The 24,386-nt window shown below is 41.1% G+C and overlaps 7 protein-coding genes across 7 annotated transcripts; 3 read left to right on the top strand and 4 right to left on the bottom strand.

The window, feature by feature from the left end:
• Positions 1-4,706: 4,706 nt before the first annotated feature.
• LOC128712419 (proteasome maturation protein) lies at positions 4,707-5,429 on the bottom strand. The gene is made up of 3 exons (XM_053807312.1): positions 5,382-5,429; positions 5,036-5,167; positions 4,707-4,967 (listed from the first exon to the last, which is right to left on the bottom strand). The coding sequence occupies exons 1-3, from the start codon at positions 5,427-5,429 to the stop codon at positions 4,707-4,709; spliced, it is 441 nt and encodes a 146-aa protein (XP_053663287.1).
• Positions 5,430-5,494: 65 nt separating this feature from the next.
• Positions 5,495-6,519, top strand: LOC128712418 (2-oxo-4-hydroxy-4-carboxy-5-ureidoimidazoline decarboxylase-like). Its single transcript, XM_053807311.1, has 3 exons — positions 5,495-5,511; positions 5,915-6,253; positions 6,336-6,519. The coding sequence occupies exons 1-3, from the start codon at positions 5,495-5,497 to the stop codon at positions 6,517-6,519; spliced, it is 540 nt and encodes a 179-aa protein (XP_053663286.1).
• A 607-nt stretch (positions 6,520-7,126) lies between these two features.
• On the bottom strand, positions 7,127-8,036 carry LOC128712417 (transformer-2 protein homolog beta-like). Its single transcript, XM_053807309.1, is given in 4 exon segments — positions 7,127-7,223; positions 7,301-7,821; positions 7,909-7,952; positions 7,955-8,036. Coding segments are annotated over 4 exon segments (744 nt in total).
• A 1,665-nt stretch (positions 8,037-9,701) lies between these two features.
• On the top strand, positions 9,702-16,964 carry LOC128710876 (sialin). The gene is made up of 4 exons (XM_053805730.1): positions 9,702-9,744; positions 13,848-14,056; positions 15,593-16,669; positions 16,755-16,964. Exons 1-4 carry the CDS (start codon positions 9,702-9,704, stop codon positions 16,962-16,964), a joined length of 1,539 nt encoding a protein of 512 aa, XP_053661705.1.
• Positions 16,965-17,965: 1,001 nt separating this feature from the next.
• LOC128713965 (YEATS domain-containing protein 4) lies at positions 17,966-18,797 on the bottom strand. Its single transcript, XM_053808840.1, has 3 exons — positions 18,750-18,797; positions 18,204-18,684; positions 17,966-18,129 (listed from the first exon to the last, which is right to left on the bottom strand). The coding sequence occupies exons 1-3, from the start codon at positions 18,795-18,797 to the stop codon at positions 17,966-17,968; spliced, it is 693 nt and encodes a 230-aa protein (XP_053664815.1).
• Positions 18,798-21,533: 2,736 nt separating this feature from the next.
• On the top strand, positions 21,534-22,658 carry LOC128711752 (CD63 antigen). The gene is made up of 6 exons (XM_053806638.1): positions 21,534-21,605; positions 21,686-21,874; positions 21,959-22,135; positions 22,211-22,313; positions 22,376-22,515; positions 22,587-22,658. The coding sequence occupies exons 1-6, from the start codon at positions 21,540-21,542 to the stop codon at positions 22,656-22,658; spliced, it is 747 nt and encodes a 248-aa protein (XP_053662613.1). The 5' UTR covers positions 21,534-21,539.
• Positions 22,659-23,049: 391 nt separating this feature from the next.
• LOC128711853 (NADH dehydrogenase [ubiquinone] 1 alpha subcomplex subunit 13) lies at positions 23,050-23,683 on the bottom strand. The gene is made up of 3 exons (XM_053806739.1): positions 23,590-23,683; positions 23,262-23,482; positions 23,050-23,187 (listed from the first exon to the last, which is right to left on the bottom strand). The coding sequence occupies exons 1-3, from the start codon at positions 23,681-23,683 to the stop codon at positions 23,050-23,052; spliced, it is 453 nt and encodes a 150-aa protein (XP_053662714.1).
• Between the last annotated feature and the right edge of the window lie 703 nt (positions 23,684-24,386).

Here is a 24,386-nt window from a genome sequence, read left to right as displayed (position 1 = left end):
CTACCATTACCCCTAATATTTCTTCAGAACAATCCTTATTCTACATCTAAGACTACCATGAGTGATGCCACAAGAATTTTAACGAATGGTCGACCAAACGATCGTTGCCACGGCAACGCCTTCTACTTCTTGTCTCGGTAGTGGCGCAGAAACGGTGGGGAGAAAAGAATGATGGCCGACGGTATAGAAAGGCATCGTCAAGCTCGGGGACAGGGCTACAGCACGGGCAAATGGGAATCAATTAAGGACAATCCGAATTCAGCTGCTGGCGGCGAGTTCGAGTTCGAGTTTAGCTGTGTCTTTCTCCCATCTTCATCCGTCCTTCTTTCTTGTTTTCCATTCGCCCGTTCTTACCAATTCCCTCTGGTTGCTGGTTCAGATGGAAAAGTGTCAAGGCAACACCGGGGCTGCCCATCGAATCTTCTCGAGCCTGCTAAGAACGGGTGCTATAAATCAGACGCTGAAATGAAGCGAGCAACAATGAAATTGATGCAGCTTAAAATGGTGTAAGGAGGAGAACAAGAAGAATATGACTTTTGATTGATATCGGACAGCGGACGAATGGATTTCTTTCTCACACGCATTGCTGGAAAAGGGAGGAATTCCGAAGTATTATACGTTATACTTAATGCTTGTTGTTTTTAATACGTTTTTTCCAATCAGAACGCTTTTGGGCATATCTTCAGCTTAAAAGTGATTACGGAAAGAAAGAAAAAAAGATCATCATTGAAAGAATTCTAGAGAACGGATGCTCTTTTTACAGGACAAAGAAGTTTAAAAAATAGGGTTCTTAGCTTCAAAAAGTCTGCTTTTCTCGAAATTCATGAGACACTCCACTCCAAAGTTACAGATCAAAATGCCTGTAAACAAGCGAGGACTCAAAATTGGTGGACAGTGTAACGCAAAATCAATTCGTCATGTTTAAAAACGATTTATGTTGATGAATATTGCAAATATTATTCTGTTACCAGTCATTAGAATGTTGTCCATTTTCTTTTTTTTTTATAATACGACTCTTCGATATAAACTTTTACATTTATTTTCGAGTCATGAACTTTTTGCAAATCGGGTATCTTTTCAAAACATCATCCATTTTTCATATTTCGGTGAAATCATAAAACCCTGCGTATGATGGCAGATAATTTATTGGAATTTAAGGAAAAACTATAAACTTATTCTCGCATCTATAATGCGCCCTCCGTAACGTCCGCCATCAAAACATACTCCTGCTTCGGGGACGATCCTACATTTCAATATTGTGATCATTTAATTTCTGACTTTCAGCTCCCATGATGGCCGCTAACCTAGCCCCTGCGTTGTACTAGCTGCTGCTGCTGGTGCTGCGGTACCTAATTAAAGACAATCCGATCAAACGGATAAGCCCTTATCCGCTCGTATATCGTGAGGAAACAGGCAAAACACCCCCGTTTCGGCCAGGCGATATGAAAACAAATTAAAAGAGAGACACGGGACCAAAAAGAATGTCGAATTAAAGCGTCTTGTGTGTGTTGTTGTCGCTTATAAATTCGATCTTTTTTTTTAGGTCGTTTTATTAATTCCTTTTGCTGCTCGCATATTTAGCTCATTTCAGCACAAAACAAAACAAAAACCGGACCATTCCTTCATTTTCCGATTCGTTGCTTTTGCGTTCTCTCGATAAAGCGTCCAGGTTTTATGGCACCCAGGCGTGGGTCATAAACGTCCTCCGAGTTCGGACGAAAAACGCAACAGAACCGATGCGTTCCACTGTTTTCGTTGTTTTTTTTCTCTTATGTTGGTCCGTGTTCTGTGTTTTTGATGGTCATTCCCACCGAACTCGTTCGGTTACACAACGGCGCGCCCGTTTCGTCCTCGAGGATCGTAATGTTTAAGATCTTCGCGCTCCTGCCTTTTTGGAGATCACCACAAACACAAAACGAAAAGAGAAATCTTATTCAATTCCGCCATTGCACAAGTCTTTTTTTTATGAGCACAATTATTCTATTGTACTGAAAAAGGTGAAGTAAAACAAGCAAAACCAACAAGAACTATTTTAACAAGCTTACAGACGTAATGCAAAGTGAACGAAAATCCCCGAATGCCCTTCGTTCGATGATTGACGAGTGCATAAAATACTAATGCATAAATGCTCATGCAAACAGTGCAATAATTATATAATTATTTATGACATATAATGAACACGCACGACAAGCGACAATTTTTATACGACTGATTGACTGGTGGGGAAAAATTGGTCTGATGAAATGAGATGCTAAATATGCTGCAGCTATTGTTTAAAATTTGTACAATCCAAATTGATTTAACTGAGAAGTGATAGAACAAGTGAGAGAAGTGACACTGCTAACGAACCAGTTTACTAGTTATCTCTTTTTTGTTTATTTTTATCAATTTATTTTGCTGTTTGGTTCATTATTTTATATTTTTCATGCAAAAATAATAATTAATGTACGACTTTAAGGTAAATGTTAATGAGTGTTACTGTAATTTTGATATAAGAATATAAAAACCATCAATTTTAATGGTATAAATTGGACGATTTTGTTTGTCTGATTGCAGGTTTTAGCGTATTTTATTTTTTTCTTTGTTATTATGTTTAAATTTTCAAAAACAAGACTTTAGTTTTTTTGTATTTTCCTTTTCTGTTTTCTTCCTTTTTCCAAAACTAGCTGCAAAACAATTTCTTTGGTTTTTTTCTGTAAATTCCACTTTGCTTTACAAGCATGATAAAATTGATCCGATTCACCATGGTAACGGGATATTTATGAAATGCAGCATTATTCTGTCCGCCATGGCCTGCCATGCCCATTAAGATCGTCCAAAAATTAATTAGATAGATAGCACCCAAACCGGACCATGCGAAAGAAAATGGCAAAAAACGCGCACACACACACGCACAAAGACAAATTCCATTGGTCCAGCGGGTCCACCGCAAAACCGTGCCTTTATCTGGCGTCAAAATGAAGACATAAAATTGGGAACCATTCACCGGGCAGCTAGAAGCAAGCCAGCATTGGTGATGATGGCGCGTTGCCTCTTTATCGTGTAATCAAGCGACCCATTAGCCATTGCTGGTGGAGTCTGCTGCTGGCGGGTTGGAGTTTCTTCAGCACTTTCGGGCTCTCGGACCGTGGTTGGAACACACAATTTTCGTCATTCGTTCGTCCGGAGGGTTTGGCAGATAAATGTACGGAGAAGGCATGGAGCGAACAAGCGTGCCGATGATAGGCGACGAGTGTCATAAAATGCGTTCAGCCCGACGCATGAATCTTGGACGCATCGAAATCGGCCCGTTTCCAAACTCCCAATGCTGAGATGGATAGCTCGTTCCAGCGAGGTCCATTCGCAGCATCGTTTATTATTAGCTATACAAGCCATTAATTAGCGTGGATAGCAAATGTGGGATTATTTTGTATGGCTTGTGGCGTTAACTGATTAAATTAGATGTGACGCATGGGAGGATGATACATACAGAAAAAAAAACAAAAAACGATGTAACAATTTATCAGCGATTCCCCAACGCTGCTTTGTATATGTAAAATGAAATGCATCACAAAGAGATGTTTATATTGTTTACTGTTTACAGGATCTAACTATAGCGACTCGCGACTCTTGATTAAAGTCCTTAAGCTTTTTATTGCGTCGATAGCTCTGATCTTATCCTTCAACGGGGAAGTAGTCGAAGCCATGATTAGTTGACTCATATAATCGTCCCTTGACTATAGGCAGAGCTCATTCCTCTAAAGAATAATGCTGAACAACAACAGATGCAGCTCTAAAGTTCTTATTTAGCGTAACAAAAACAAGTTGTGTTTAGTATAATTAATTATGTTTAGCACGTTTTCAACATTGGCATCGATCCGGGTTAGAAACGGTAACGTGTGAAAGATGGCAACTGCTACCACTGCGTTACCGATCCAATTAATATCTAGTTCAAAATTAATGTTCAACTTTTTTACTAAGCGATTTAGATTTCCTCTGTCATTACATCCACTCTCCCACCCCACAACACAAACAAAAAATGGTGAAACAACAATTTGAACCATTTTGATTTCACCACACTTAGCTACACATTTCACTAGTAGATGGCGCTAGCACAATATATTTCATCGCATCATTACACGATGTTAATTTTCGATGTTACGCAAATCAACAACCAATTTCAAGCGGATTTTACTTTACTAGTTTTATATTACATTTTTATGTTTTTTTACTGTCCTCCGATTGGTATCATTTTAACCACAACCTTTTGAATGCTGTTTAATTCTCGTTAGACTTTGTTAACACTACTTTTAAGCTTAATTTTTATACAAACTCGAATGTTACGGTCAGTAAAAAATGATCCTTCAAATAGATTTGGTTTTCTATATTCTAACTATTGAAGTCTTTCAAAATATGGCCAATCTGATGATTCTGTAAGCGTAAAATTGTAGCTATTTTAAAAGCTGCAAACGTCATTAGTTTGACCACGGGACAACACAGTGCATGAGAAGCACCAAACCGGTTTAATGCCATGAAAATGCAATGTTTTCATTAAAATCTCCTTACCATCAGATCGCAAAGACTACTATCGCATCCACTTCTGATACTTGCTTGAATTATTGGAAATGTAAGTAAAAAGTACCAAATCACACACACTTAACGAACGATCGTCCTTAAGAATTTATTGTAAACCCAACACTCGGCGCAAATTGTATAAAAAATCGTGCTTACATCCCCAATACCTTCTCCATCACTGCATGGGGTTGACGCAAAAGTTCCTGGTGTTCCTCCAGGTTGAATATGTCCGTGAATTCGATCACCTCATCGTGCCCGGTCAGCACATCACGGGCTACATTTGACGATGGAAGGAACGGCAAATGACCGACCTTCGAGACGGCTTTCAGCTCCATTGCAATCTTGAGCGGTGCCGCAAGCCCCTCGTGCTTTCGCAGCATTTGCATGTTGAGATTGTGACGATGCTGATTGTACTGCAAAGTAAAGTCAAACATTCATTAAAACACATCCATTAACCCTGACTACAACTAAACTTATTTACGTTCAATTCAGATTGCTTCAGAGGATGGACGGCCTGCAGTTGAGCGACACAAGTTTCATCGCGCGGCTCCAAGTGTCCCAAGAACTCGTTGAACGTTGCCGGCATTTTCGGTGTTACTTTTAGAGCAGCGTCCTGTGTAATTAAACGAATGGTACATTATTGAATGATTGTCTGGGATAGCTTAATTATGGCTAAAAGAATGTGCTTACCATTTTGTAACTTCTAGTTTTGAGATGAAATTCGCGTCTATCGTGAATGTTTTCCTTTTTGCAAGTAATGACGAGCAGGTTTGGCAGCAATCGAACTGTCAATTCACAGCTGCTGTCACATCCCTTCAGAAACAAACAGTCGAACGAAATGTTGATTCGTAAATATACAAACGGTAGGGATGCATATTTTAAAGTTTATTCTCTTCTTATTTGTGCCAAACTAAAACATCACTACTAATTTCAATTTTCCATGATTCTCGATCTAGAGTTTTAGTTAAAAGCAATCGCGTTGAGGTGAGGGAAAATTTTGCATCCCTTAATATTTGTGCAAAAGTTATCAAATTTCACGAAGATTTCTCAGTTTGTGTGAGCACACAAAGCTCAGATGCGTTTGGAAATAATAACAGAGATAGTAAATAGCGATTAAAGCATCAATCAGGCACAGAACTCCGCGTGCTGCTGATTGTGTTGAACAGTCGAAAGCCTTTGTTATCTGTATCTGCCTCTAAACGCATTCGGTCACCTTCCGAATCACGACGCATTCAGTTCGTTACAAATCAACTCAATAATGTAAGCTAAATTTTTCGTGATCTTTTGAGCAGTCAACCTTTACCCCACTAAAGCTCTATCGTAATCAGCTTATTATAAATTTGTTAAACCATCGTTTCAGGCGACCCAAACTCAGCCTCCAACAATTGAACGCGCTACCACCCGCAGAGTTTCATAAAACATTTGAAAATGTTATTGAATGCTGGCCAGAAGCGGCCATATTCTGTTCAGCTTTATTGCCCTTCAAAAGCTTCGACGCAATGATTGCCGCATTTGAAAATTATCTGGAACGTCTACCCGGCGATACCAAGCTGAAGATTCTGAAACTTTATCCAGATCTGGCAGGAAAAATGCTCGACACAAATCAACTATCGGAGGATTCAACGATTGAGCATGCATCCGTAGGATTGGACAATTTGTCGCCAGAGGACAAAAAGAAACTAACTGATCTGAATGAAAGGTGAGAATTGTGAATGTTTTGTTTGTAGAAAAAGGTTGTAAATTGACAAAACACGGTGCACTACACTACCTTATCTTTGTAGTTATAAAATCAAGTTTGGATTCCCATTTGTGGTTTGCGTTCGGGAAGCATCCAAGTTCGAAGTTATTCTTCGCAGCGTATCGGAACGAATTCACCACACCGTAGAACAGGAGCTGGAGATTGCTTTAGGAGAAGTGAAGAAAATTTGCCGCTTGCGTATATTGCAATTGGTTGATAATTTGTAAAACATTTGTAGCTCATATGTTTCATCACAGTTGAATGGTTCTTAAATAAATTGAGTGAGTACTTCATTTTTCTTGAATAACGAACGTATATATTATTTGAAAAGTATTTATCACAACCTCATATAATCTAAATGATTACCGCTAGAACGCTTTTCCTTATAATGTTTCACAGGGTTTCTCTTCCTGGAGGTAGTAACTGTTGCAATTCCTGTTGGTAAGTATGGAATTCCATAACCTGAAAATAGATAGAGAGAGAGTCATTAGCACAATTATGATAAATAATCTTAATACTACTGCATTAAACTACATTCGAGTGAGGTTATTTTAGAGTGAGCATCTTCAGACCTTTCAATATACAACGGTTCATTCTTTTCGATGCTTCATTTGGTTTCTATACACTATTTGTGTACTGTATGAACTGTTCCCCTTATTTTATAGCTCTATTTGTAAATAATCAATAAACGTATGCTTTCTTCTTTAGACTTTTTTCTTATACTTCTAAACATAGTTTCTAACCAAAAATTGAACTGATTCGTTGCATTCATTTTCTAGATTTCTACTTTTTCGACTTACGTTCGTGTTCAGGATGCTCCACAGATAATCCTATCTATCGACTATCGTACGACGAAGCGGAATTGGAGCGAGATCGGCCATGATGACGATGGCGTTCATAGCGCGAACGATGCCGTGGTGTTGGGGAACGGCTAAATGATGGAATGAAAATGTTTTTAAAGAATCCATTTAGTATCCGTTTACAACAACTATCAAGTACCATTCAAACCTTTCATTTTTTCTCCCCATATACATGCCCGGCGTGGGAGCATGGGGCTGATCGGTGATGGAATAATCAACCCGCATTCGCCGGCCATGGATATGGAGACCGTTGCAGTGAGCACGGGCTACCGATGCTTCCTCCTTCGTTTTGAAATACACAAATCCAAATCCCCGTGACAATCGCGTCTTGGCGTCGTAGATCACAATCGTGTTCTCCACCGTGCCAAAGTTGCAGAAGATTCGGTTAAGGTATGGTTCCGTCGTAAAAACACTCAGCCCAAAAATGCCCAAGCACCGGTTGGGTTCCGGCGAATCGACACGAATCTTGCGACGCGTCGAGGATGGGGATCCTTTTCGGTAGCTACTCGTCCGGCGGGGAGAACGAGACTCCGAACGTCGCGAATATCGATCCCATGAATCGGAACGGCTACGGCGGCTACGATGTCCACGCTCCACACTTCTAGAACGGTGATACTCATCCCTATAGCGACGACTTCCGCGATGATCCGAGCTACGGTGCGATGATGTCTGTTTGGGATCAATTATGCGCACAATAATTTCTTTCATTCTACACACATTGCGGTTGATATCTGAACCCTTCTAAACTATACTTACCATTTTAGAAGCTACTCCAGCAATTATTCTTTCTTCCGCAAATTAACTCCGATGCTGCTCACGGTCCTGGCACTAATGATCATGGTTTGCTTTTGGGCACAGTAACAACGTGATACTCTTATCCCCATAGCAACGATTCAACATATCTACTTTGATTTTGATAAAATTTTGTAAGTTACATTGGAAAGAGGTTTTTCTCTGCATTTCTGTGGCTGAGTTTTGTCGAATGAAAAAAAAACATACCACATCAAAATGCATTACGCGCTTTTGTATAATTTGTTTTCAAAGAATGTATTTCTTCTTGTTGCTCAAGTGTGCGCAACTGAAACTGCATCGCGGTTGATTCAGAGCAGAATACGAAATGGATCGTGATACTGTAGCTTAATGCGAATGTCCCGAAGGCACTGTGCTGTTTGTAATTACATTAACTATTTAAATAAATACAATTATAAACTCTTTTAATCTTGGTTAATGAATATCCGAGCAAATTGTGGAGGTGTAAACGTATTTAATGCCCCATATTTGATATAATATGTAAACAACTTACTTTCAGAAACACTCCGAATTCCATCAGACGCATCGCGATTCACAACGTCATACCTTTTACCGTGGTGAAACAAACTATTGCATTTCTATCAATCATTGCGCCAGTATTGCATGAGAATGATGAAATTCAATCCTCGCTCAACTACTGTTTGCTCAAAGATACATCCGAGGGACAGGCCATCACATCAAACCAAGCTAATTTATCCGAAACAACCCAATCCACATGTTTTGTTTACATTTATGATTATCGGAATTGTTGCAACAGTTGAGGATTTAACAAAACATCTGCGTGAAGCGTGAATTTTCGAATCATTAATTCACATCACACACTGCCGGAAACAAAGATAAATACGTGTCCCGGTTTGCTGGAGCTAGTTGGTGTTACTCTGTTCTGAGACAGAACAAGCCTTCAACAACATTACACTGTTTGCTCGTAATCGGCGTCCCACGGATAGAACCATGCTGCCATATACAGTGACCGCTACATAAAACATATTTTATGGATGTAGCAGAAGCTGAAAGACGGATCGGTGCCGGTTGCTTTCTTCTCGCGAACGAATAAGATGAAAAGGCGAAGAGTGGCGCGTGTGCGCAGCACGTCGAAAACAAAACCTTACCTGTTTTGCATGTGTGTGTGTGTGTGTGAACCCTTGATGCCTATTCAAAGTCGAAACGTTTTTACGTTGTCACTTAACAGAAAACACTGTAAAGTATTGAACTGGGCAAGTTGTTGAAGAAGCATGTCTAATGTTATCTTCCTTAAACATAAAGATATCGATTAAAGCCATGACAGGTTTTACAGAAGCTTATCGTAACATCGAGCGTTTGACCATCCACCCTTTCATGGTGTTGGTGTCATCGGCAAAAGAAGAAACTCGTTCTCGTACGTTTGGATTCCGCGTGGTGCGTTTGGTGTATCGGTACCGTCGAGCTGTTTCAATAGCACTTTGCTCGCTGGTATGCTCATTATTCGAACGAACGCGCCGGGAGTTGGACCACGGCTGCCGGGAATCGGTATCGCATTGGAATTTCCGCGTATCGGAGGAACAAGCCCCGTACTCCGTACTAGATTTAAGTGTGAAAAGAATACGCTCCGTAAAAGATTCTGTGAAGACGAAGTGTTTTCTGTGCAGTGTGGACGAAAACTTCCAGTGAAAGGCGTGATTTAGCCGTATAATAGAAGAAGATTAGTTTTGAGTGGAAAACAGTTTGAGGCCTAGACTGGAAGCAACCGAAAAGTTGTCATCATGGGAGATCAAGTCGTGCCAGCGAAAGGCAACATCTTGGGAAGTAAGTATATTGCGACGTGAGGTGGCAAAAGTACAGTCCCGAGAAGGCGTTGTTCTTATCACAGTACTCTACAGCAAGAGTGGATGAAAATGAAAACACCATATGGTTAAAAGCGAAGTTTCTCTGTGCGTATCGATATGGGAAGCAAATGTGGGGGAATGCCTGAGTCAGTGGTTGCTTTTCTCTCAGTATGGGGTGCCGTTACCCTACAGAAGAAAATCCAATACGGTCCTGTTCCGTGCACCAAATTGCGGAGGAGGATACAAGTTACAACGTCCCAAGATGTGGCGGTCATGTAGGCGGTAAACCGAAGACAGTTCAGTTGATCCCTTTTCTCGTCTGGCCATTTGGATGCACGAGAATGTAGTCCTTTTTCCGACCTCATCTAGCAAGCTTCCATATGAACACACTTTTACTGTGCGTGCAGCAGCAACAGCATCATCGACGATATTCAGGTTTCGACGAACTAAAATTAAACCACCGTGTGGAGTACGATTTCGTTTCTGTTGCTTTAGGGTCGAGGAAATCGATGCAAGGTGGGGAATATCAAATCGCGCTCACACTCATGTGTCGTCTTTAAGCACCGATATCATCCATTTGTCTGGTGCGACAATAGTGGCCTTGGTGAAGATGCCTCCCCAGGTCCGATAGAACTGTTGCTTATCCCAAACCGAATGTAAATTCTTGTGGCAACGCTGATTTCGTCATCGAAAGGGTTGGATTTAATTTATGCACTTCAGAACAAATCTCATCACAGCAAACACCATCGTGCCCAACTGTTGTAGCAGACGAGCTCGGATGCAAAAAAGGCAAAAAGGCGAATGAGCTGGAAATAGAACAGGCAACGCGCAACTCAAGTCGTAACCAGTTGAATATTGTTCCAATTATATGGATTCGGACGAAGGATTAGAGTGGAACCACCCGGCAGGATAACATCTTTCCAGAGCTCCAAAAACGATGAGGTTGGACATGAGCAAAGTTTAAGAAAAAGGTCACGAATTATGGGTGCGGCGAACGTGACAAGAAGCAGGAACACTTGTAAAATAATTTCAACTCCGCACAAACACACGGCCGTGTTTCTTTTAGGTTTCAGATTGACAAGATTATTGAAGGAATCCGTGTATCGGAAGAAAACCGAACCGAGTGAACACCCAACCCAGAGTCACAACAAGTCAGAAAAACAATTGCTATTGAAAGAGGTAATTTTGAGGGATTTGTAGTTCGTCAACATTATAGTAAACATCGTCTTTTGCGGCTTTGTAATAGCTGATGATGAAATTTCCCCCACCGATGAGGGAGCAAATTGAACAAACAGTATGAAGAATTTGTTTTATTTAACAAACTGTCGACAGTGTGTATAAATATCCATCCATTATAGGGAAATTGAAAGGCTCTCTAATTGTGCTGGTGCAAATGTTCTTGCCATGCTTGATTGGTAATCAAAACACTTCACTCCTAGCATACTCCCACAGCGTAGCAGAAGGAATCTTTAATTGTGTATACATTAGTACTTTATAGCACGCGAGATAAATAGCTTATCCTCCCTTAAAAACGCAATCTTGGGTGGGAATTACTCATTCTTGTACATCTTTGTTCCGATCGCACTACACCGCTTTCCATCGGGTAGGACCGAAAGGTCAGCTAGAGGACACGGCCAGACGCATCTTTCGACGCTGGCGCGAAAGCACGAAAACGTGTTGTGACGTTCGTTCGTCGGGAAAATCGCAAGAAACTGTGTTTGCTAGAGGGATGTCGAAGGGAAATTTGACCATCATATCTGGGTCATAATTGGTCCGGGTGCAGTTTCAGTATTTTAAGTGCCGGTTTCCATATTCATAGCAGTGAATTTCAGATTTTTCTTAGTTAAATTCTTATCCACACTGCTCTCCCACCGCGAGACTTACAGACGAATACAGCAAAGGTTAACGAAAAGGGAAAATATACGCTTTTGACATTGAGTTATCCTTCGTGTGTATACACGTGGTGCGCCAAAAAGCCGGCATGCATTGCGCGTCCCTATCGGTGCGAGAAGTGAATGTTCTCCCATGCTCAAAAGAGCTGAATTGGTTTTGCCGCGTTCTTTTACGCACACACAAAAAGGGAAGACCTCCTAGAAGTGTACGTATATGGACCAACAGGTTGACCTAGCCACACAAACAATCGTCACCATGGGAAAATTTGAGATTTTCATCGCCACACTCGCCAACGCTAGGTTCCTACCTGGGCGGAAGGCGCACACAATTTCCCGCCAAAAAAAAAACAATCAACCAGCGAACATCGTATGCATTCTTTGGGTGTGCGTTTGACTTTGATTGATAGCAGTTGATAAGTTTGCTGCATTCAGCTATGTCCAAGATCGCATTGCCACGATTTACGATGTGAATATGATTGTATTGTTTTCTGGGCTAGGGTATTGCTATAACGATCGGTGAATTCTGGGAGAAACTAACATGACAACGTACACGATCATGTATGTAAATGGTTTATCAATCTTCTATCTTGGTTGTCGCTCATGGTCGATCGCCTTCATCTGCCAATCCATAATCCCTAACTTTTTTGGTGGACGCATCAACGCCATTCTTCCATCTCAATTTGAAGCGTGATTATAGGTCCATGTAGACGACCTAAGAAGACTTCACGAGGTAGGTCCGACGTCATTCTCATAACGTGACCAGCCCACCGAAGCCTGGCGAGTCTAACTCGCTGTACGACAGTTAGTTTGTCTAAAACAAAGTCTATGTCTCAGAGGCGTACCTAAGTACTGGAACTATATAAGTTCTATATAATCCCAGCTTCGATTGTCGCGAAAGGTGTTTTGAGTAGAGTAGTTTTCTCCTGAAGACTGTAGAAAGATCAGTAGGCAGCCATCACCCTAGCGCGTATCTCAACATCAATGTTGATGTCGGTGTTGATCTTTGTCCCAAGATAGGAGAAATTTGTACGTCGTCCTCTGCGAAATTTAGAATTTGTTAGCAGATCAGCTGGTGTTCAATTGATGTTTCATCAACTTGGTGTTTGATCGTCTGCTCAATCAATTGATAAGTATCCACTGTGCAGGAGAAATGTAAACTAATTATGTCTATGTCATTTCTATGACCAATGACATCTATGTCTATGATGATGTTCCTCGAAGTTTTACCACCTCCTTGTTGCGAATGACCCTCTCTAGCGCTAGGTTGAAGCGTAGGTAAGCTAGCTCATCTCTTTGGCGTAGACCGTTGGCGGAAGCGAAGGGCATTGAGAATTCTCCATCCACTATCGCCTTGCGTTGATCATTGTCATTCGCCTGTACTCCTTTAAGCAATAACTTGGAAATCTCTTCTAGCGGAACGTTTGCTTTTTCTTATGCGGATGTCTGCCACTCCTTAGAACATGGGCGGACATCGACTGTCTACGTGAATAAGATGCCTTAGCCTAAAAAGCTATCACCCCGTTCGAAGGGTTTCCTTCATTGGTTAACGACAGCGCTACCGCTTCTGGTGTTTTAAAACCTTTGTTGGGTAAAAGCGCATCACAATTCCCGTTTGCGCTAAACCTGCGATGAGCCGTTCAGGAAGAAAAGAGAGACTGCACTTGGCCCGGATGTAACGTTTGCCTACTTTTACCCGTTGTTGATATTTGTCTGCCACCGTGTGCGATTTTGAGAAAAAAAAAGTACAAATCAAACCCTCACCGGAAGCGGAATGATGCAGTCACCGGTTCTGGATCGATGCACTCTTCTAACGTTCCAACGGGTTCTTCACCATTGTTTCAGCATTGCCCTTGTATGCATTGGTCTGTGTCAGAAGTGTGACTGATTTACATGCCATACGATCAGATCGTATCCGTCGAATCGCGTTACCCATCCCACCGCCGTCATGAGGAAAGGGTCGGTCAAATGCGTATGCTCCGGAGGCAAAACCTTATTCCATGTTCGGAGGGAACCATGCAATGCTATGTCACAAACCGTTTGGGTAACATTGGGGAAATTTAATTGTCTCTTTGTTGTTGTTTTCAACTGGTACTTTTGCGCCTACGCCCAACGATAATGTGGCTCCCCATGAGTTTCAGGACGAATTGAAGAGTTTTTAATACCCCTTTTTTTTCCTCTCGCCATGTTTTAGCCCTCATCCCGGCCCGTTACATTTTGGCCGTGCTCGGTTCAATCGCGATGGCTATCATCTACGGGCTGAAGGTGAATCTGAGCGTGGCGATGGTCGCGATGTTGAACCATTCCGCCCTAGCCCATCACGGTGCATTGTCGGTCGAGGCGAAGGAACACGTTAACGCCGAACCCGTCTGTCAGGGCAGCAACTCAACCGAAGCGGTTGAGGTAAGTATTTAGGAAATAAGAATCGTTATGTTATCTTCCTTCAACAGTGTGGGACATTGTGGCGGGTTTGGAACGATGTTACACAATAAAACAGCGCATTGCTGGTTTGGTTTTGAGGAATGAGACTTATCTTCATCATCATTGTAACTTCACTTTACTCTAAGTATGATTCATTATGTTGAACAAATTTACGCTACTTGCAGTGCTGAACATAACTATATAACGTTTTCTTAAGATTAATCGTATTTGTCCATACTTGTTGTACTATAAGACTATACACACGTGAACAAGCGTATAATAACATTTTAAGTACATTTAAGTACAAGTACAAATTGTTGACTAGTTTTTAAACCATACATAAAAAAAGATTCTCACAAGAATAACTCACCAAAAGGCTTTCTTTCACGGAACAAATATTTTTTCATGCTTGCTCATACTCGGTTTATTCGACTGCGTTGTACCTGTATTTCGATAACAACACATATGTTTGCGAGTTATGGTCCAATTTGCGTTTCCCTCCTGATATCTATGTATCAATTTACAACCTGATAGCGAATATCACTATTCCCAAATGCACATGCTTGACAACAAGCTATTTGGCTGGACATCAGTACAATAGCTAACTTCAACCATTCTGTACAATGACCTCTCGTGGAATTCGGTTTCAAATCTAACCAATTTATCGTGCCTCACATTTCAATCAACCGGTCACAGCCTGCGATGCAGATTAATCGACTTGCTTCTCCCAAAGCTTAAAATAAATATTAAACCTTCCCTCCTTCCCGAACCAAAACCTTAAAGCAATGGAAGAGAAGGTCATGGTCGGTTCGGAAGTGTGATGTCCGAAGATGACTACAGCGTGTTTTGGGAAGATTCGGACGCGGCGCCAATCAATTGAATGAATGTGCTGGAATCGCGAATGGGAATTATGACAAAAAGAACCATACAAGAGAAGCGTTAACAGCTGTTATTTATGTTGGTCTTTTTGTGGTTGCTTTTTCATTTGCCGATTCCTCTTCGTTGCTTTGCGGATCTTCTTGATATTGATGTTTTGCAAAAGTCGCTTAAATTGGTTTCACTTTCATTCTCTCAGTTCAGTTGGCGAATGAAGAAGAATGAGAAATATTCTTTAGATGAATGGAAAGTGTTATGGGATCATATTCGAGCAACAGCCCTTACGATCATTTTCAATCAATCGAAAGTGAATGAAAAATGTAAATGCTGTTAAGCTTTAAGTAGTGAGAACATTAAAATAAAGTATGTGTTTGTATACTTTTAAAACTTCCTTAAAATAAATCTTCGTTTACCATTAACCTTTAGCACTTTCGGTGCTATTATTACCTTCACTAGGATTTTTATATTACAGTTTCTAACGTAACGTAGAACATAATTCTCAACAATATATTCTAAATTTCATGATGAAATTAAAAATCTAGGGGTCTTATAATTGCGTTACGAACTGTAAATCACTGAGTAGATGTGAAAATACTAATCACAATTTGTTGTCTCTTTTATTTGCTCTCTCCCGCTTTTTAGGACGGTCCATTCATCTGGAGCGAACCGGTACAGGGCATTATTCTGAGCTGCTACTTCTGGGGTTACCTGGTTTCTCAGGTTCCGGGAGCACGTGTCGCCGAATCGTTTTCCGCCCGTTGGGTAATGTTCTTCTCCGTGTTAATCAATGTTGTCTGCACCCTGCTCACACCGGTCGCGGCCAAGATGCATTACGTTGCGATGATCGTTATGCGCGTTGGCGAAGGAATCGGGGGCGGTGTGACCTTCCCGGCAATGCACGTTATGCTGGCATCGTGGGCTCCGCCGAACGAACGCAGTGTGATGTCCGCTATCGTGTACGCTGGTACCGCACTTGGTACGGTCATTTCGATGCTGATGGCTGGCGTGCTGGCCGGCACACTCGGCTGGGAGTCGGTGTTTTACGTGATGGGTGGCCTAAGCTGCCTGTGGATGGTTTTGTGGCTGTGGCTGATCCAGGATACACCCAGCAAGCAGCCATTGATTAATCAGGAGGAGCGTGATCTCATTACCTCTTCGCTTGGGTCAGGTTCGTCGAGCGGTCACAACGAGCCAAAACCTCCCGTACCGTGGCGAAAGGTGTTTACGTCCGCTCCATTCTACGGCATACTGATCGCTCATGTCTGCAACAACTGGGGCTGGTACATGCTGTTGATCGAGCTACCATTCTACATGAAGCAGGTACTGCAATTCAACATCAAGGAGAATGCCGTCGTTACCGCCATCCCGTTCCTGACGATGTGGTTCTTCAGTATGGCCCTCAGCAAAACGCTGGATGCGTTACGATCGCGGGGCAAGATCACGACCACCATTGCGCGCAAAACTGCCACCTTTATTGCATCTGCCGTACCGATGGCATGCCTGCTGGCCCTCTGCTACATCGGATGCCAACGTGGACTGGCGGTTACTCTGATGACGGTTGGCATTACGGCAATCGGTGGCATGTTCTGCGGACTGCTCTCTAACCATATCGATATTGCACCGAACTATGCCGGAACACTGATGGCCATTACGAATACGGCCGCTACGCTCTCTGGCATCATTGTGCCTATCTTTGTTGGACAGATCACGCACGGAAATGTAAGCATGAATGCAGAGCTTTGTAAAGGAATGAACCGAATTTATTTTTTAACTTGTTTCGTTCGCCGATTTTTCCTTCTTTTAGCAAACGATCGGTGCTTGGCGTGTAATCTTCTTTGTTACGATCGGTTTATACATTCTGGAGATCATTGCCTACCTGCTACTGGCGTCAGGTGAAGAACAGCCCTGGAACAAAGGTGACAAGCCGGCCAGTTCGATTGAAGCAGCCGAAGCGGAAGCGACTCCGTTGAACACGAAAGAATCCAAACAGAGTTACAACAGCCAGGAGCAGTAAAGTTACTTATTATTTCATAGAAGCAAATGGTTCAAATGCCGTTCCAAGTGAAAGTTATTCTATGCAATAAGATCGCATATCAACTGTGAATTCTTCTCTAGTTAATATTCGACTATCGTTTTTGATTGGCGATTATTCTCTCTATTTTGCTACACTTACCGAAACCAATGGTACTTAAGGTTAGATAAGCTAAGTTTATTTCATGTATTTGTTATCTGCAGTTTGATTGATTCTGAGAGAAATAGCAACAATACACTAATACTGGACGCTTCTATCACATAAGAACTATTTTGAAATGAGAACGATAAATCGATGACCCAACGATGTCAATGTTTCAAGGGACTGTAAAACGAATCATTTACAAAAGGATAATGATGATGATGGCTGTTGCTTGGTGTAGCATTGTTTTTCACCCACCTATCAATCAGCAGTCACTTATAGAGTGATGTAAACTATGCAAAAATTTCGTTTCATATTTTATTCCTATAAACCTGAGAGCATTTAATCGTTCCGCTAAGAAAACATTGTACGCTTAGTGGACACATTTTGTTTCGTACATTCAATGTCAAACTGCCTTGGTAGAACGATTCTATTTAAATAAAATAATCAGCAAACCAAATAGAAACTATTCTCACACAAATCTATCAAAACAGAAACAATTGCATGAAATATGGAAGTCTTGAACAGTAGCTAAAACGACCCAAGAGGAATAGAGTATAGGACGGAATGTTAGACTGGAACATGCTTAGGCAAATATGTAGGACACACTACAGACCTCCACATGATGGTAGTTACAATGATGCGAACAAGAAATATATAGAAGAAGATTAATGCAGCGTTTGTTGTCTTTTTCTCTTCAGTGCACCAAGTTCAGAATTGTATGTTGTACTTAATCTATTCTTATTACTACGTTTATTTCTTACAATAGTATATTCTTACGTGATTCAAGCAAATCAATTGAGTGTTTATCAGAATCAGAATTATCGTGAATCAGATGTAAGTCACGCGGCAGGTTGCTGTCCTTGCACCTTGGTCATTTCGGTTTTAAATTTGGCTATCGTTTCCCTCGCAAGTTTAAGCTTCTCCTTCAGTAGTGCAATTTCCGATATTACCTTCGCCTTAGTTTCGATTATATTTTCCAGTGCTTGCACCTTTTTCTCCTCAACTGCAGCGGAGCGAGAAAAAAATATTTATAAAATAAACCAATAAAAGAAAATTTAAATCCGCGGAAAAACTTACAATCCGTATCATGTTTCCAGATGCCAGCCGTTACCGGTTTTACGTTCGTCAGCTGTTGCTGCATCAGTTGTGTTGGTTCTTGGAAGACCAGCTCTTCGTACTGCTCCGACACCAAACCCTTCTTACCTTCGATCTGCGAGGATACCTCTCCATCCAGAATGGGAGACTGGAAGAGCTTCAGTATATGATACATCGTAACCGGCCGTTCCGTGGGATCGTGGAAATGGATTTTGATCACTATTTCGAATTCACCCCAGCCCGTTTCGGTTACTTCGTACGGTGGTTTCGTGATGATTCGATTCGGGTTCGCATAACTTTCGTGCAGCTTAAAATGTATCTTTTTCACGTACGACTGCATGTCTTCGTTTTTGTACGGCTTTACATACACCGTCCACTGATGAGTGTGGCCATCTTCTTCCCGCTTCTTACCAAACGAACGTGCCACATTCCCGTAAACGACTGGTTTAACTATAGTTAGTCCCTGGAATTGAAACGAGCGTAAAGTAGGACTTACTTTGATGCTATGTTGCTCATTCTTTGACATACCTTAACTCGTCCACCCGAGTCGGGACCAAAGTGCGTTAACATGTTCATGTTGAAAGAGTGTATGTGATAAGTTTTAGGGTAATATTCAATATTCAAACAAACTCCGCAAGAAAAGAACAGATTCGCTTTGCGCAAAAAGATGTTTGTAAACAACGCTTCGATTGAGGCAGCTGTCATTGTTTTGACGTTTGATATGGTCATTTTAATTCCCTTTCGGTTCTTCTCAAAAATGCTTAGAATTACCTCGAAAAATAGATTGTTTTCTGCAATTTGCCAGAATATTGCAAAAGCAGCTAAAATAAATCGAATGCAATGTAAAGTGCACTTGTTGAACTGGATAATTTTAGAGTAGAAAATCTACATCAAAGAATAGGAACAACAGTGGTAAGTAACAACATTCCAGGAAACAATACTACGCAACAAACAAGATACATTTCTATATAAACAAGTACTGATAATATGTTCATGTGTTAACAGATCATTATTTCCGTTGTCTTTAATGCTAAATTGCTATATTAGCCAGTGTTGGAACAATCAATGTAATATTCGCTCGAAAAACATTGTAACCTTTCGCTCTTTTACCGTATGTGTCGAAGAAAAGGTCTACTACAAACAGTGCATTCATTACAAATTTATTAACTCTCAGCGATTCAATTATGATTGCTCCATTGGCCGAGTAAGCTGCTTCTTGCCCGGAACAATATTTCAAGCGGCATTCGTCATCGATCGATATTGTCACATGCAACAACCGATAGTTCGGATGTATGTAAACTGTGTTCGACGCTGTGGTTTATTATGCCCTCACGCTTACATGTGGTTTAGTTAGTTCATTCCATTTTTATCATTCGTCGGGTGAGCATCGCCATCTCGACGCAAGCAAAGCGAGCGAAGAATTTGTCAATCCCTAGGTGCATACACACTGCTCAGGGAGATTGAACAAGAGAAGTGGAAAACGATCGTGTGTGCGTGTTGTGTGAATTGTATTGCTAAAAAAACACGTGTCCATCGTAATTATTCTGCCTCGTGTTTGTTAAACCGACGACCGTTACTGAACAGGCAGTGGAAAGTACACGCGATAGAGTGCTGTGAAAAGAATTACTCTGTTACGGGTGAGTTTAGCCTGCTGCGTCGATTGCAGTCAACCCAGTCAAATACACACCTACGCATCTTATCAGTTGGCAGCACCCATATACAAAGAGGTGCGTTTAGCGACCTGGTTGGCAATTTAGCGAGTGTGACGACTTGAAACTGTTCCTTCATGTGATTCATTTACTTTGTGGTAGAACCATTTAACATTTGAAGTAAGTTAAACATGTTACGAAAGTGCTGTTAAGTGCAATGGAAGGACATTTTTGAGTCTTTAGCGCCCTGGAAAAATATTCCCTACCCTCAAGTACATGGATATTGGCCACGTTGATAATTTTTATGACTGAATTTATGTTTCATTTTGCATTTTGTGTGTCGCACCTCCAGAGTTCAATAAACAACACTGCACATAGTCTACTGCGCTGGTTACAAAACAAACCGAAAGAGACAGTACGGCACAAACACACAGCAGCCTTGTTGTTCATATACGGCATCTGTTTTGGAAAAAATAGATCAATTTACAGGTGTTACGAAATGAGTACGCGAAAAGAAGAAGAACACGAAAACATTCACTGTACCAGGCGGAATGGATCACCGTCGAGTCCGAGGCTAGCTCAGCATAATGATCGGCGTTTGATAGCCGGCACCAAAACCGCTACTCGTCCTCCATCCCCACCATATCCACGCTATATGGATGCAAAAAATGAACCATGAATTTTTCATGCTTGTGGTGGTGGGTAGAAGTAGTAGTAATGGCGGTGGTGGTTATTATGCCTTGTTGCGTTGAGATGTAAACCCCTTCTTTTGGATCGATTTTTAACCCTGAAAATACGCAATTTCATGCTACGCAACACCCGAATGACAAACCGATGCTAGAAAGTCGCCCCGAACGTCGGATCCACGCAGCAAAGGAAGGATTGTCGTTTTTGCATGATAGCTTTTTGCGCCTCCCCGCCGCTCACGGATCGAAAGGAACGAAATTGCGTGACCCTGCCACCCATTAAGCGAAGGTTTATAAAACCGAACCGGTTAATGGACTGCATCAGCAATGATGGGGTCCTTTCGTGTTTTGAAGTAGCGGATACCAAACAGAATTACTATTTTCTGGCCATCACCTGCATAACGTCAACGTGGTGCGAAAGTTGAGCAAACGTTCAACGACTATGGAACGATTCTTTGTTACAACCCGATTGCATGCTTTATGTTTCCGCTTTCTGTCACTGATTGATATAAGCTCTCTCGAAAATACGGCACGATAAGCGGTTATCTTATCGTTAGCATCTTGCCTAGAACGGGGTTTTTTAGCAGCGTACAGTAAACCGAGCCTGTGGACTAATTTGCAGTGCCATTCACAGCGCAATTCGTATGTACCTGTGAGTAAATAGCCCTTGTCCGTTCCTAGACAGGGTCAGAGAAGTGGGATTTTTGTTTTGCAAAGACACATTGTGCCGGGCGTTCGTGGTGCAAAACGGTTGCAGTATACTCTTTTAAGAATATTCTACACAGTTAATATATGCATTACATTTCATAATAACGATAAAATGATATTGATATCGAAAATTCTGCTTTAGTTTAGTTAGTCGTCAAGATTTGATATTGATTAATCAACTCTAATTAAGTTCTTTACATACACAATCATATTAACCACATTACGCATTGTTTCGTCCTTACAGATCCGATAGAAGATAAAGAAAAAACGTAAAAATGGCTCTTTCAACTAGTGCTAATTTCATTAAATATTTGTTATTCTTATTTAACTTTTTCTTCGCGGTAAGTTCACGATGTGATCGTGTCAATATACTACGTTCGTTAATTACATAAATCACGTTTTCTTTGATGGACTATTTTAGATCACGGGCGTAATTATAATGGCCGTGGGTTTGACGGTTCAAGGAGCGTATCACAATTTCCGGGACATTCTCGATGCAAAATTTTTCAGCATTCCCACCTTCCTGGTGGTGATCGGATCGTTCATCTTTGTGATTGCCTTTTTCGGGTGCTGTGGCGCTTATAAGGAAAATTATTGCATGACCCTTACGGTAAGCCGCTTGCGCTGAATAGAGTTATCAATTCACATCTTTTAAAACGCCTGGTTTTTCGACTTTTCACCTATGTTTTCACAGTTTTCGGTCCTGTTGATTTTGATTTTCATCCTTGAACTGGCGGCTGGAATCAGCGGATATGTGCTGCGCAATGACACCAGGGAGCTCGTTAGCAATGCGCTTAACTCTTCGATGAAGAGCTATGGTGGAGATAATGGTGGTGATATTACATTGATTTGGGACGAGATTCAGGTCGACGTAAGCATTCCAAATTCTGGCATTTACTCGTACGGACCTACAGTAGTTGAGGCTTTTTCTCTTTTCAAATTCTAGTTCGATTGCTGCGGAGTTTATAACAGCTCGGATTGGTCGCGTGCAAATCCAGCAAAGTTTAATGAAACATTCCTTCCGATGACCTGCTGTCGGAAACAGACGGGTAAGAACAACCGAACTTACGCTTCAATGCATGTATCTATATTTTATTTTGTTTATCAAAAGGTGCCGTTGGATACGTATCTTGTCCGGATCCGAACAGTGCTACTCTGCGCAAAACTGGATGTATCGATTCTTTCGGTGACTTCATCAAGGCGCACGCTGTAAGCCTAGGGGCTGCCGGTATAGCACTGGCTGTTATTCAGGTCTGTTAGCTAAGAAAAGTTTCTTATTATAAAATTCTTATAAGGATTAATGTTGTTCTTGTTTTTTCCAGTTCTTTGGTATTCTTTTTGCTTGTTATCTGGCGAAACAAATCAAGGTGCAAGGTGTAAGTAGTACCTATTAGGATCCATATCTGCTCGTCACGATGTGCATTTGAGTTTATAGCAGTTACATTATGCTTCACAAAGAGATGTATTAGCATATGCAAATCACGCAAATAAAGAAGAACGACAATTTAGATACTGCTTAGCTATTATTTTGCGATTTTTTCGATGGATAAATGTTCTGATGACCACGTAAAAGAGCAATATCGATTTTCATTCAAAATACATACCAAGAAAGATCATCTCATTATTTGGTTGTAGATACAATAGATTCGCTTTAAGATACGTATTTTGCGCTCCTATCAAAGAAGAACTACCCAGCAATTCACAATAGAGTAGATTGGAACTGATTTTATTTTTAATTACACATTCCTCTACAATTTTAATCCACTTCTGGCATCATAGAGTTCCTTAGTTCATCAATTTAATATCGGAACGCTTCGCCATATGTTTGTAATCAGTGTGCACATAGAACTCTTGGAAAGTCGGTTCGACCAGCTTATCCTTGGGAATCGTCTTGAACACCGGTTCACCGTACCAGGTTCCGACCTTAAAGTAAAGCAGACAAATTTCGCACGATTTAAATCCCACCACCCTGTACGCTCATTTCCTCAACTACATACCTCCCATCCTTCCACGTTCTTCATCAATTCAGCCTCTTCATCACGGTTTCGTCGTAGCTGCTTCAGGTATTCGCGATCTCTTTCCGCTAGCAGCAGTGGATAGATGACGTTCTTTGCGGATCGCATCTCGATGTCATTTCGATGGTTTTCCTTCACGTTCAGCCAGTACAAGAACAAACCAGCGGTCGAAATACCGGCATAACCAGCGATCATTTGCCATCCTGCAAATAAAAAAAACACAGCAAAATGAAAGGAATATCCCGATTATTTGATTGTTTCCTCCGGCAATGTTGTGATGACATAATCAACACTTGCAAACACAGCTCACCTTTGAAATAGGTCTTTGCAGGTAACCGCTTAAATGGGATGTTCTGGTAGCCTCCCTTCGGTGGAAGGTCCTGTAATTTAGCGGGGCTGCTCATCTTGAATATTCACGTGAATTTTACCAAACAAACAAAACAGCAGCTCCCCGGGACGGTTCTTTTGCAAGTCGTCCAAAATCGTCGTGAAAATGTTTTGATAATAGCTGTCAGGTTGATTTACGTCACTTTGTTTTGCTACATGTTTATATGATGGTGTCCTTTACTTCCATTTCAACACAATTCGCCAATTCAAAAATACTGTTGGAACAATACTATCTAAAATACAGCATAGAATAACGATGCTGAAATTTTTTTCGTGAGAGTATTTGACACACGAAATACACATTTTCTACAATAATGAGCTCAACTAGCCAAAATGTCGTGAAAAAATCTTAAGAAGGTTACAGCCCAAAAAAAAAACAACTATCAGAAATACGAAAGGTTCTTGATCGTTAGAGCCTCAGGCCGTAAATGAACATCGTCAGCATATTGCAGTGTATTCATTATCGCAATTAAGATATTCTTGCAGCAATTTCTAGCCGCATACACCAATGGAACTAGTATGACATTATGGGACACTAATTCTAGATAAACTAATAATGACTAACATCACATGCCAGATATAAGACAAGGACCCTGGTGTAGAAACTTCAGAAGAAGATTATCGTGCTTAAAAAGTCAATCGAGATCCTGCTATACGCTAAGGACATGGACAATATTGACTTACAGCTCTTTTATGAAGCAAATGCTTTCTTGAAGCATA

The sequence above is a fragment of the Anopheles marshallii genome, chromosome 3, assembly GCF_943734725.1.
Source record: "Anopheles marshallii chromosome 3, idAnoMarsDA_429_01, whole genome shotgun sequence".
NCBI lineage: Eukaryota > Metazoa > Arthropoda > Insecta > Diptera > Culicidae > Anopheles > Anopheles marshallii.
This window is presented reverse-complemented; position numbering and strand designations above follow the sequence as displayed.